This window comes from Dromaius novaehollandiae, chromosome 9 (assembly GCF_036370855.1).
Source record: "Dromaius novaehollandiae isolate bDroNov1 chromosome 9, bDroNov1.hap1, whole genome shotgun sequence".
Classification (NCBI taxonomy): domain Eukaryota; kingdom Metazoa; phylum Chordata; class Aves; order Casuariiformes; family Dromaiidae; genus Dromaius; species Dromaius novaehollandiae.
The window spans coordinates 8,360,080-8,373,597 of NC_088106.1; the positions used below are offsets into that span (position 1 = coordinate 8,360,080).

At 39.4% G+C, this 13,518-nt stretch overlaps 1 protein-coding gene across 12 annotated transcripts in view; it reads left to right on the plus strand.

The window, feature by feature from the left end:
* The window catches only part of NAALADL2 (N-acetylated alpha-linked acidic dipeptidase like 2), a 531,897-nt gene that overhangs the window by 207,436 nt on the left and 310,943 nt on the right, over positions 1-13,518 (plus strand). For 11 of the 12 annotated variants that reach the window (XM_064516624.1, XM_064516622.1, XM_064516625.1 and 8 more), the window contains one exon: positions 12,672-13,170. In XM_064516624.1, coding sequence (XP_064372694.1) covers positions 12,680-13,170 — 491 coding nt within the window. In that variant the 5' untranslated portion in view covers positions 12,672-12,679. Of the gene's footprint in view, positions 1-12,668; positions 13,171-13,518 lie in introns of all 12 variants that reach the window. The other variant, XM_064516623.1, reaches the window with a different exon arrangement.

Consider the following 13,518-nt stretch of genomic DNA (forward strand, 5'->3'; position numbering starts at 1 on the left):
TGCCTGACGTTAGAGATGTATACTTGTGTGTATTCACCCAAATGAAAGCAGCTGAAGTAAAGCCGCCTTCTTCCCCCACGTACTTAGTTCCTAATACTGTCACTGAAATTGTTAGGTTTTGATAATCTGCATCTCTAATGACAAAGTCTTCTCCTTACTTCAATGACAACTGCTTCAATGGTACATAAAAGCGTTTTAGAACGGAGGTCAATGTCTTTTATCCCAATTTTTCTTGTTGAGCTCAGCCAGCGGCTTAACAACCGATCTGGAAGTAAAATCCAGTTCTCCAGCTCTTTGCAGTAGTCGCCTACTAGGTTGCAAAGTTTATGGGCATTTAGCCAACCATCTTTTGAAGTGTTACATCCACCTGTTTTGACGTTAATCCATAAGAATAAATTCCATATGTAGCCCCAAACTGGTCTTTGTGGGTCTCTAAATTACAATGAGAATAATTAAAATGTTTACTTTCATGTCGCAGATGGTAACTGCAGTAGATAATTGTATTATTGCAATTATTCTGGGCTAAGTTTTAGCCTGAATGATTTTGTAACAGTACCCAATATTTAATTGGCTAAACTTACAGGTTTTAATTATTTCCAAGATCTAAAAGTGAATGAAAAAATGGAATGGGATTACAGGTCTAAAGAGACTTACAAAGAGTTTACACATTTTTTACACAGTAATGTGACCTAATGATTTTGGGTAAGTTTCTTTACAGTCAAAGTGTTAGGCTTTTGGCATGCCTTTGCAATGATTATGTATGTATATATATTTTGGCAAGGTCATGAAAATAATTAATGCAACTGATTTTTTTATTTTGTTCTTGTATATTCTGACTGTACACTTTACAATATATAGCAGGCAGGTAAAGCCTTTGAATGCGTATGAAGCAGATTCATTGCTTAGACAATTTTATAGAGAATGAAAAACAATTTTTAAGTGATGTATTGATTGCATGCAAAATTTAATGCGAAATTGAATAGAATTCTGTTTGCTTTATTATGATAAACAGTTGTTTCAGGCTGTATTTGGTAGTACAAATATTCTGTGACAAAGCTGTTTTATGGCTTACTGAATGTTACTTTTTCATGACATTTGCCTGGCATTTAGTCTCCTAGCAGCATTACTTTTAAGTGCCATTGAAGATCTTTTATTTTTAATAATATCCCTGTTCCTAAATAAATTATAAAAAGCTATGAGAAGCATTTAAAATAGTTCATGGTGTTTCCTAATGCTTTTAATTTACACGGAAATTATAGATATGGCCGCCTATCTAAAATACAGGGAATTCAGTATGTACTCTTCTGGAGGAAGATAGCACTCAAACTTTTACTCTTGAAATTTATGTTAATGTAACTGCTTTTGAATGTCATTTCTTGATTTATCTTAATTATAAATTTAGTCATTTTAAATTTTTCATTAGCTTGGGTGACTTTTTGCTAGAGACTGATTTGCCTCTCTCTTTCCTTGCTGTAAATCATGAAATACTCTGTACTGTGAAGCCCAGTGGAAGAAACTTCTCTGTGAAAACTAGCATAAATGAAGAAAGTTTTACTGTTTTAAATTGCATGGCCTGATCCTCTTTCCATGGAAGCTCATGGGCCTCTTCTGGCTTCTTTTTTTTTCTTTTCTGGAGCTTGAAATTAGGTCATGTATAAATAGAGCTGATGAAGTTGTTTCATGAGGGAAATACTCTCACTGAAAAACTAAATTTAATGAAAATGTCCATTTTTCAGTGAGGAAATTTTTTTTTCCTTGCAATAATAACTGACTTGTAAAATAAAGCAATTGTTCAGTTTTGAACGCTATTTCTGGGGAAACTGTAAAAGATTAGTTTTCCATTTTTGAAGTGCAAGAAAGTACATACAGGGTTGTGGACCTGTATTTTATCCCTGTTTCTATACTTGTTCGTTTAGTGATATTTCAGAAGGGAAGGGAAGGCAGGGGAGACATAATAATAACTAGAGCCATCTACACAATTTCCCAGAGGCCTGGGTAGAGCCAGAAGTGAAGGATAATCTGTTATAAATTTGCTTAATTTACGAAGCCTTTTTGTCATCTTTTTGTCTTTTACATCCTTCAAGGATGTACCAAAATATTATGAAAGAAAAGAAGGAAGGCAGTGTGTCTGTGATTCATATTTTAGTCCAAAAATATCCATACAATGATAAAAATACTCATATAGGAATTGGCAGCATTTGTGGTCGTTATGTCATTCAGTGTCATTAATACCAATTTCATGGACTCCTTTTAACAGTCAGTTATGGATAATATTTTCACGGTTATTGTGAAATTGTGTTCTTGATAAAGTAGCTTATTGATTCTCTTCATTTTATTGGTTCCTTTTTGAGAATGTACATGAACATTGGTTTTTTTTTTTTTTTAAAATGGTTCCTCACTTTGTACAAGCAGTGATTTGAGAAACCAGTGGTTGAGCTGATACAGAATCAGGTTGGCAATAAGGTCAGTAGAAAGCTTTGCAGATCTAACAACACTGAAGTTTCCTTGAAATGCTCAAATGTTCTTTAAAACACAGTTGTCTCAAGGAAGGAGAGTTTCCATCCATCTCTGTCACTGGGAAAGCACAGCAGGTACAGCCCAAACAGGGGAGCAATTAAGTGCCTTACTGCCAGATGAAGGAAAGCCTCTGTCCTGATCGTTGTCCTCTCCCTCCTTCCTTAAGGGTTTGCTTAATAGGGTCCCTTAGAAAGGAAAGGGTTGTCTGCTCAGGTCTGGATCCTGCTGTCTTGTTAGACCTTTCAAAAAGTTGGCATATTTGCTGTGTCCAAATCTCTTCTGCTCCTGGAAGGAAATCCTGCAGCCTTCATGTACTTGAAGGGTTACAAGTCAAGCAGAGAGTGGTTTTTAGCAAACTGCCAATCTGCTGTGCTTGCTTTATAGTTGTAGTTGCTTCCTTTCCCGTGAGCTTCCAGCAAATGCTCATACAATCTGATTAACGTGGTTCACATGCCGAGGACGCTGGCCAGGGGACTGCCATGTCTTGCTCATGGAAACGCAGTTTATATGCCATGCCTGCTGTATCTGTGTTAGGGCTTTCATTTATGCGTTCCTTTCTGTCTGTCCTCTCTTTGTTGTTTTAGTCAGAAATGTCCGTGTGGAGTGCAATGACTGGTTATATTACTTTTTTTTTTTTTTTCTTCCCATAGTGGTGTTATTTTTAACCATAAACAGATGCATCTGCAGTAGAGAGAAGGAAAGAAATTCCATACATTTGTGTTTGTGTTGAACCCTTTAGCTCTGAACTTGACCTGTTGTTCATGACAGTCCCACTTTGAGTGGAAAGTTGGGTTAGATGCCCCCAGAGGTCCCTTCTGATCCATGTTTTTGTGATTCTGTGACTCCTGTTGACTTTTCAGTATGAATTTCCAAAATTAAGAGAATTGGCATAATCGTATCCTCACATCTCTTTAAGAAGCTTTAACCTATTTTACTGAGAAATGAATAGTTCTGTTTCATAGCTAGAGCAGGGAAGAGGGGACTTAGTCTTCAACATTTTCCAGGAGTATTTTTGGATTAATGTTGCTTTTTAAAGAAAATGGTAGAGAGGAGGTAACCGCACATGCTAGTGGGTCTGCAAAGTGCCCTTAGTGGCTGGTCATCCCCTGCACCTCCATAGTCTGGTAGCCAGATGCTACCCCATGCTGAAAGCACACCAGCAGTCTTTAAAATGCATATCATCCTCCAGCGTTTAGGAATATTGTTTTCTTATGTTAAGTATATTTTTATATGTGAGGAAGAAAAGAATATGGGTGTTGCAAATATGGATCAGGAGTTTATGCCTGTGAATCATAGGACCCATGACATGTCAGGCAGCCAGAGATGCATTATTTACAGAGGCATATTATATAATTGTGCCCATCTTACGGCGATGAGTCATCAGGTTACGTAAAAGCAGATCGCACGTATACGGGTGAGGGTGACTAATCACTGTGGTGCTGCTGACTGTTCTGGGACTTGGACTGTTTAAAGGTTCGGTGTCAGCAAATTGTCCTTTTCTGAATAATACCGCTTTGTTGAAAAGTTCCCAGACGTCTCTAGTTGTGTTGCACGAGAGCAAGTGCCCGAACATGAGCATCCAGCATCATATTTTGACAGCACCAACATGTGTTTAGTTGATTGTGTAATACTCAATTAGTGCAAGTCCTCAGCCTTTCTGTCAAGTCTTGTTTTGGATGACAAGTGAGAAAATACGTCTTAGAATCAGGATACATTACACAGTTTGCAGCCTACTTTAACTCAGTATACCAAACTATAGAAGTTTCCTGAAAATGTCCTCTTGATTCTTGTCTTAATGCATGTTTTGTTTATCTTCAGTTGTTTACCTCTTTAAATCAAAAAGTACTAAAGCATAAAGAATTTAAGCTCTAATAGCTATGCGCAAACTCTGGCCTAGTCTAAAAGATCGTGAGGGTTTATTTGAAAATATTTGCTCTAAAGGAGCTGGTGTCTTTATTTTAGATTGCCAAGGATGTATTATGTTCCCCTCTAAGGCCACTGTATTCATTGCTCGGAATTATTATGTTTACTTTTTAAGAAATTACTTTAACTTCACTAGTACAGACTAAATAATAAGAACTGTTCAGAGTTCAGCCTAATAACAGTCTGATAAATTTTGCACGTTTAAAAAAAAAAGTTTATCTGTCAACTTGCACGTGTCAGAAAACGTCTGTAACGGGGGTACGCAGAATTGAGAATTGAGCTAGACTTTTAAATATTGCCCTTCTCTAGTTTATTAATCGTGATGCCCTCATTCTCAGACATCTCTGCAAGGCTGTGAAATTTGCATACAGTGATGATAGGGAGTCTGTCCAACAGATCAGTGCTGTATCTTCAGCCGTTAGCTGTATACCCAGGAAGCATCTATGTATCTTGACTCCCAAGACTAAGGTCGGTGTTGGGTGTGGCTTAGCAGAAAAGAGCATCAGTTCCAGCTGCGATTGAGTTCTTGAAGGGTAACAGCAAAGTGCAACGTTCTGCTAGAAAGGTGTTGAAAGCATGTACACCACTGAGTTACAGCGCTTTACATACAGATTTCCTTCCTCACAGGTCCTAAATGTGTTTGCAAAGTGAGCAATGCTCAACTAAAGGAACAAATCGGTGTTTAATGAAAGATGCTCCTGCACTGCACTGACTGTCGGGTAGGGAAAGGCTGTGTCAAGCATGGCAGAACCGCGTTACAGAGGTGTGTGCAGGCAAAGAAGCAGAAAGAAGGATGCTTCCTTTGAGTTTTATTTGCAGAAATCTGCTGAGGATTCCTGTGACCCGAACTAACGCACCTTGCGCTTTGTGGCAAAGAGAAGTCGTAAACTCATTTCAGCACGTAGACACTGGAGCGTGCAGGATGCTGAGTGTCACACCACGTTGTCTGTGTGTGAAATAACACGTCGTGATAAATTTGCGGGAATTGTGTGCCCTGCAAAATTACACCTCCGGGCAGACTCAAATGACCAAACTCTGACGTTTCTCAAACTCGACAACTTATTTTGGTAGAGATTTAGGGGGTGAAAAAAAGGCCAAAGGTCACCAAACATATTACCACTCCACTCTTTGCCTATAGCTATAGCAACCCTAAATCTGCTAATGTTGTATCTTAAGGCAAATTTGGTTAGGTCCTAGGAACAGCGGCGGTGGCTTGAAGGCTTCATACGTAGATGCTGGGTTGCTACTACCGAATGGCTTCAGTGCATATACCCTTGATTTGCCGGGGCAGAATCGGGACTGGTAACGGATGTGGAGGTAGATTGCCTTTTGATAGAGTTACGGAGTGTTAGTGTGCCTCGGCATGGCCGTATGGGTATAGAAATGTGCTTTCATAATCATGTTCTCTTGGTTTGCTGTAGCAGTTGCCTTGGCAACGGTACTATGTGTACTTGAGCTTTAACATTCTAGAGTTCACCCAGAAAATAAATTTGGCATGCTTGTGGAGTAAACTTGCTTATTTTCTGAATTCTTTGGACACAAATCGTTCAAAAAGGCTGAAAATTATGTTACTGCCATACTCTGTTTTCTGCTATAAACCATGCACAGAATCATTAAGGCCATCAACTATCAAAATATAGTAAAATTCCAATAGAGCTAAATTGTAAATGTTGCCATCTTCAGCTCCATAATATATTATTTTTAAGGGCCCTATGTCACTGTCAAAGTTGATAAAACTCACTCAAACCTCACTGAGCAAGAAATGACAAAAAGCTTTTTATAAAATATACTTTGAAATGAGAGTTTTCTCATAATAACTGACCTGTTTTTTCTAGAGCAAGTCAGAAGACCTTAGGATGGTGATAACAGAATCTTATTGTATTTGTATGTATCAGGCTTTTAAATATATCATTTAAACTCTGGTTCCATCCAAAAAATTAACCTTTAAATGAGATGTTAGGGCATCATATTTCCTACATCTCTCTGATTTCCATGTGAAGCTTTAACGAAAGGAAGATATCCGTTTGCAACGAGGAGGTTTTTACAGAATTCATCATAAGCTCTGATAATCTCCCTGGATCATCGCATGCTGTGTGTCACCAGGGATAGCAGGGAGTTTGCAGGTCAGGCTCTTTTCTGCTGTCCTCTGTGCCTGTGTCAATCCCAGGACCTTCAACGGGAGCCATAGAAACAGGTTGTTGGAAGTAGCTGTCATCTACAGCTGAGACCATAGCTCTCTTGTGGCAACAAAAATTGTACAAAAGTTCATCAGAAATGCAGGTGTTACTGAGGAAGCCTTTTTTTAAACTGATTTTTGAATATTCTTGTTTTTGGGGGAGGGGAGTTGGTTTCTTTGGTTACCTTATATCATATATAGCCATGTAGACATCTTGAAGTCTTTCTGTTTGGGATGACATGTCCTTAAAGTGCCTAGCTCGCTTAAGAGCCAGTTTTCTTTTTAGAAGAGACCTGAGTACATCTTTGTGCCTGGAATCTGCGATTTACTGAAACTTGCTCTCCGGACCTCATGTTTGCAGATCTGGCTACATGGTACGTCCCTTCATCGGGCTGGTGTATCCCTGCAGGAGACAGACCTGACTTCCAGGGCTGAATTATGTCAACCTCTTGCTTTTGTATGGGTTAAGACTGCAAAATCTTTTGTCCCAACTACTCAGAAGGAATCACGCTTTTTCCAGCACAATATCTTAATTTTGTCTACGAGCGGAGTCTGTGTTCGAATGAAGAACTGTTAATGTTGCTGTTGTAACTAAAATAGTGGCTCAGCCTGTGTCCCAAACATGAGGAAAGCAAGAATCATTGTACAGAAAATTAAGGAAAAGATGATGGAAATACCACATTATTTCTTGAATTGCAGTGCAGTGTAATATTGCTGTTGTCAAGTCGTTCTGCAAATGACTTGTTGCGGGGATTTATAATGCTGGAGAAGAAATTTGGCTCGGCCTGCAACTTGGCATCAGCTGATTTAAGAGTGCAGAGTTGCTGTCGTACACATTTTAAAGACTTGGGTGTGTGGTGGATGTTTATTTCAGGAGCAAGTACGGACATTTGCCCTTTAAACAGGTGACATTATATCCATTTGGGGGGTCTGCCCAGACACAAAATGATTACAAGGACTTAAGGCAAAAGCCCTCTTAATGGAGAGTACTGAGAGAGGAGAAGATCAGAATGAAAGAGAACCATTAAAAATGAGATTAGCCCACAACCTCGGATTTTGCTTTTTGTGTCCATAGAAAGAAGCAGCAATGCTTTAGTGCCTTTCCGTGGTAAATCTTGCCTTTTTGGTAATGAGCACTAAATGTCCTGAGAAGGCGTTCGCTACGGGCAGCGTGTTCAAGCTTGCCACTCCGTTTGCTGTGCATAAGCCTGCTAATTGTCTCAGCTATTTATAACGGGGCTTAACTGCAGCAGCAGCAAAGATAAGGGGCTTTACTGCAGTTTAGTCACCGGCTTTGGTCTGTGCTTGTTGGTTTCACAAAACGGTGATATGAGCTGACCTTTCTGCTGCGGAGGCATTTGGAGGAGGCGCTGATACAGGTGCTGCCTCTTGCATGTGGTCCTTGTTGTATCGTTTTCAAAGGCTTCGTTGATGGGGATTCGAGCAGGAAAGATGCCACAAAAGAAAATTCTGGTTGTTTCATTACATGATGCACCTATGTGCAGCATGTAAATGCATGATTTTTAAGGTGAAGAAACGGGTGGGTAGATTAGAAATGGGCTCTCTAAGGCAATAACGATCTGATATGTCACTTGATTTCCTATGTGCAGTTAACCAGGAGGATATTTAGCACTAATTTGACATCTAACTTAACCATTCTCCTCACAAATAAATGGATGTGTAGAAATGTGCGTCAACTTTCTTGGGCATCAGCTTTGGTGTCATCAGTTTTCTACAGTTTACGATCCCTTTTGCTGGCCTGGTAGAATGGCTTTCAAGTTTACTTGGTGCAGATTCAGACTTTTTATCTTTATAATAAAACGTGTATTTAACAACAATTAAACGTTGAAACAGCTTGCTGGCAGATGGGGGGGGGGTTTCTATCTCCTGAAGTTTTCAAAACTGTCTTTGAAAAATATATTCATTTTATGGTCTGTGTTTTAAAGACGACTGAACTAGACTATGATAGGGTTATTTTTCTTGGCTTTATACGGCATCCAACTTTCTATTGTCTATTTTTTACTTTATTATTCTCTATATAGTGTTTTTCATCCTACTAATTCCTACCTAAAATTGTTTTTATTACATAACATTTAGGCCAAGCTACTGCCTTAACCAACCAAGTAATAAACTAGGCTGTTAATATACATTGAATTATAGGGAATGAATAATTTGTGCCTTCAGAACTAGAAGACCATTTTTTTAAAACATTATTGGCGTAGTTAAATACACTGTGAGCCATGATATCAGATACTTTGTGGTAAGTTATGTCCTTATACTCAAACAAACAGTAAATTTGTCAATCTTATTACAAAAAGGGAAGACATTAACTGAGGTTGTTCTTGTTCTTTATACTCTTTAACAAAAGCACATAATTGCTAAGAAGATCCCATACACCAAAGGCTGGTCTTAAATATAAAACAGAAGTGAATATTGATCTTTTAGGTTTTTTTTTTTTTTTTTGCTAGTTTTTTTTCTGAAATGCGGTAACTGGGTTTGGTGCTTTGTACAAAAATTGAATGGCTGAAATATTAAGCTATGGAGTGTGGTTACGACTCATCTGCATTAATAACCATTTAAAGAAGTTTCATAAGAATTTTTATTACGCGCTTACGTGCAGTGATTTAAATAACCTTTATTAATTCACTCCATTGAACAATAACATACATTTTTAAAATGTTGTAAAAGTGGAGAGAACTTAACTACCACCAGTATGCAATGGTCTCCATTTAAAGGCTCAACACGATTGATATTTGCCGTGCAGTGGGATCTGAAATACTGCCTTTAATTCATATTCTATAGGTAATATTGTAGTAACCTGTTAAGAGTTTATTCATTTGGCTAAAGCAGCTTGTTAAATGATCGCAGCAATTCTAGAATCAGATTGATTATTTCCAAAGCACAGTAATGATTTGTTTTGCTTTTAAAGGGGGCGGGGGGGGGGGGGGAAACGCTTGTATTTAATTTCTAATTAAAAGCAGTACAAAATGGAGTTGTAAAGTTGAGATTGCTGGACAATTGTTGTCATCTGGTAGTGTCCTCTGTCACTGACAATTTGCAAATTAATCCCTCCATCAACAAAACAGAAGAAGACAGAGTGAAAGGGGAGTTAGGTTGAAAATTGGCTGGACAAATTTTCCATAGAGTATTTTTTAATGGCTTGATATCTGTTTGGTGTCTGGTAACAAGCACAGTGCCCCAGGGATCAGTTTTGGAGCCCCTGTTGTTCAGTATCTTCATCAATAGCCTGGATGATGAAGCAGAATGATCCCTCAGGAGATCTGGAGGTGACACTTGCTTAGGGGGAAGAGGCTGACGTGCTGAATTGCGGAGCTACAGTTCAGAGGAACCTTCACAAACTTGAAGGTTGGACTGTGAGAGGAACTCCACCAAGCTCAGTGAGGAGAACTGCAGGTTTCTGCCCCAGGGCCATGATAACCCCCTTGATCAGTGTGGCAGGACCTGACCTGAGTCTCAGCCTGCCGAGAAGAACTGGGTTGCAGCAGATGCTGAGTGGGAGTAGGAGCCAACAGTTAGCTTCTGTTGCAAGTCAGGCAGCACGCTGGGCTATCAGGAGGAACGTGGCTAGCAGATCATGGAAAATTATTGCCCCCTGGTACTGTAAGGCCACACGTAAATCCTGTGTCTGATTTTGCATCCCCCAGTTCAAGAAGGATGTTGAAAAACTGAAGGGGGTCCTGCAGGTAGGTGACTGCTGATAATGGGCTTGTTTCTTCTGGTGAAGATGGGAATCTGATAGCAGCAAACTACTTGGAGAGGTAGTAGAGACAGCAGAGCCAAACTCTTCTTGATAGGGGCAGGTGATAAAAGAAAGTGCAAATTGTGGCTTAGGAGGTTCAGGCTCACATTAGGAAAAGATGCAGGAGGAGGGAGGAGGAGGGTGGAGCAGCAGTGAAACACCTTACCCAGCGAGGTGCTGGGATCCTCCATGCTGGGAGGTTTTCAAGGTTCAGGAGGACAAAGCAATGGTTTGCCTGATACGATACTGGCAGCAGTCCTGCTCTGAGTGAGGTACTGGGCTGGATAGCCTCCAGAGGTCCCTTCAGACTAATATTTTACGAGTGTATGATCCTATTCACTTGAAGAAATTAAGCATGTATTATTTTATAGGACTACAGCTACAAGACCTTTGCCACTTTGATCTCTGATCTGCAAACCAATGAAGCATATGCATAATTTAAAGCATGCATCGTGGCGAGATGCACAAAGGCACCTCAGAACTGCAGCACTTACACGACTGCTAAGTTGAACAGGATCTGCAAAGACTTGAACTATCTTTTTGCACATACTTAGGGAAGATACTTTTGAGAAAAAATTTTGGATGCTTAAGGACAGCTAAAATGATTTTGAAAAGATTCCTTGTGGGTTTTCCAGAGAAAAGCATGCAAGTCTGTTCATTCAAAAATGCTTAAAATTATGCAGTGTTGCCTTAACTCCTTGGACAAAGTCTCACTTTGAGTACATTGCTGGAACAGAGGCAAAATGCCTGTGGCTGTGCAGGTTTAAACCATTTGTTTACTCCACTGGATTTTAAAGACAAGCATTTTTTTTAATCACTATTTAAATAATTAATGAAGCTTATTCACACTAATTTAGATTCTTTAGTTCATCTCAGCCTAAGCTCTGTTGCTTCCACTACATACAGAAGAATTTGGATCGCAGGTGGAGGATTGATAGGACAGCTAGACTTGAAACACTGCCTGAAGTATGTGCTCACTTGACTGTTGCTATACTGCCTGAAAGTCACAGGCAAGGGGTTTTTATATGGCTTTATGAGGAAATAGGATCTGTAAATTGGTATTGTATAGAGCAAGATAGTTTCTCGGTGAGCATTGGACTGGTTCGTTGTATCAGGGCTTTCTAATGGTTCCTTCTCCTCAAAGAGCTTCAAAAAGCTAAACTCTACTTTGCCATTAAAGTAGGTTCATCTATGATGTGGCCTAAATAATGTTATCTGGGGGTAGGTCTGTAGAGGAAGAAAATGTCTTCAAATTTAAAAAGGGAGGTATAATGTAGTGCTGTAGTCAGTCAGATATCCGTCACTCTGAGAAGTTTAATATCTGTATTTGCAGTTTATTCTAATTGACGGTTCTGTCTGGCGTTTGAAAAGCCCTAAATTACTGGTGCGTATGTGATGGACTGCCCAAGTATGGATGAAAACGGCACCGCGCTGTTGCAGTCTGTTAAAAAATGATTTGTTGAAAATTGACTTGGGGAGTTTGTCCTGGAGGTCAGAGCTGCGTTTAGAGGGCTCGTGCTTCCCTAGAAGTGCCGCAGATAGGCCTCGCTATTAAAGGAGTGATTTTGATATACGTACCTGGCAATGATTTTGATTCATTAAAATGGGAAAAATAAGTGGAGCAAAACAGCTGGGGCAATTTCTAAGTAAATTCATCAGTCATTCAGGAACTATGCATTTAAAATACCTATAAATAATAGAATGCTCCTCCTACAGGGAAGCCTTTTATTGATGGGTGAGTGCGGTGTCACCCTGAATTTTCATTTTTAACTTACCATTTCCTTGTGTTTAGAACCAGATCAGGCAAGTTATTTTATTTTATTTTATTTTATTTTATTTTATTTTATTTTATTTTATTTTATTTTATTTTAACGTCATTAATTTGTATGATGAGTGAAATGAAATTGATACAGTTGTTACAGCTTCCAAATGGCTTTCAGGTACTAAATGATTGTCTTGGAAACTGCATGTGCCTTCACTCAGTTTTTAATATTATCTTGGAGATTGGAGACTGAAAAAATACTACAGTAACTTTTGTGTTTTGCCACTGGTATTTGTAAATCCCCTTTACTCATATTCTTATAGTATGTTGTAGCTCTTTAAGTATCTTCTCTCCCCTCTGTGATGATGATCATGGGAGTGATAATGCTGCAAAGGCAGGAAGGAGGAGGGAAATGGGGAGAAAGGAAGACTGTGAACCCAGTTTTTGCTTTTAGACATAGATGCTCAGTTCTCTCAGGTTTATGAAGGAGACGTAAGGAGACAAACACTTAGATTTTTCCATTGCTTTAGCAGATAAAAAGATGGCCTACCACAAAGTGAATGCTGACCAGAGGGTCCAAGGTCACTCTCCGTACCTTGACAATGATGACCTCCAGGCCACGGCGCTGGACCTGGAATGGGACATGGAGAAGGAGCTGGAGGAGCCGGGCTTCGATCACTTCCGCCTGGACGGTGCAGCCCACCATCCTCTGGGGAACGCGCAGCGCCCCGACCTCGATCTCGAGCCCATTCAGCCGTCCACATCTCCTAAAGGGAGATTCCAGCGACTCCAGGAAGATCCAGACTATGTCTCGCATTACACGAGACAGGCACCAAAGAGCAACCGCTGCAGTTGTCAGGTGCTTAAAGTACTTTGCACTGTTATGATTTTATTTATTTTGGGGATTTTGGTAGGATATTATGCACACAAGAAATGTCCTCCTTCCTCAACATCTCCAGAACCAAATAACCCTCATGTCTACCAAGAGATTCTCAAGGAAATCAAAGCTGAAAATATTCACCAGATTTACAGGTATGTAACCATGATATGTTTTGTCTAAATGTAATCAGGTGCCAATGTTAATATTTCCTGTGATTTGTTTTATGTGCTATCTGTTGACAAACTGAATTTTTCTTCCTGTGTTCAGTTTTACCATGATGCTTGGGACACTTTCCATAGACATGTATGGGAGAAAGAGAGAATGAAACTAGAATGATGTGCAACCACATGTGGATTTGTGTTAGTCACCCTGTTACGGAAATATTCTTACTGTAAGAGAGTCGTCATTGTTTTTGCTTTAATAACATTCTGTTGCTGAATATTAATATTACCTTTATTGTACACGAACTGGAAAACATAGGCAATTCAAAGTAAGTGGGA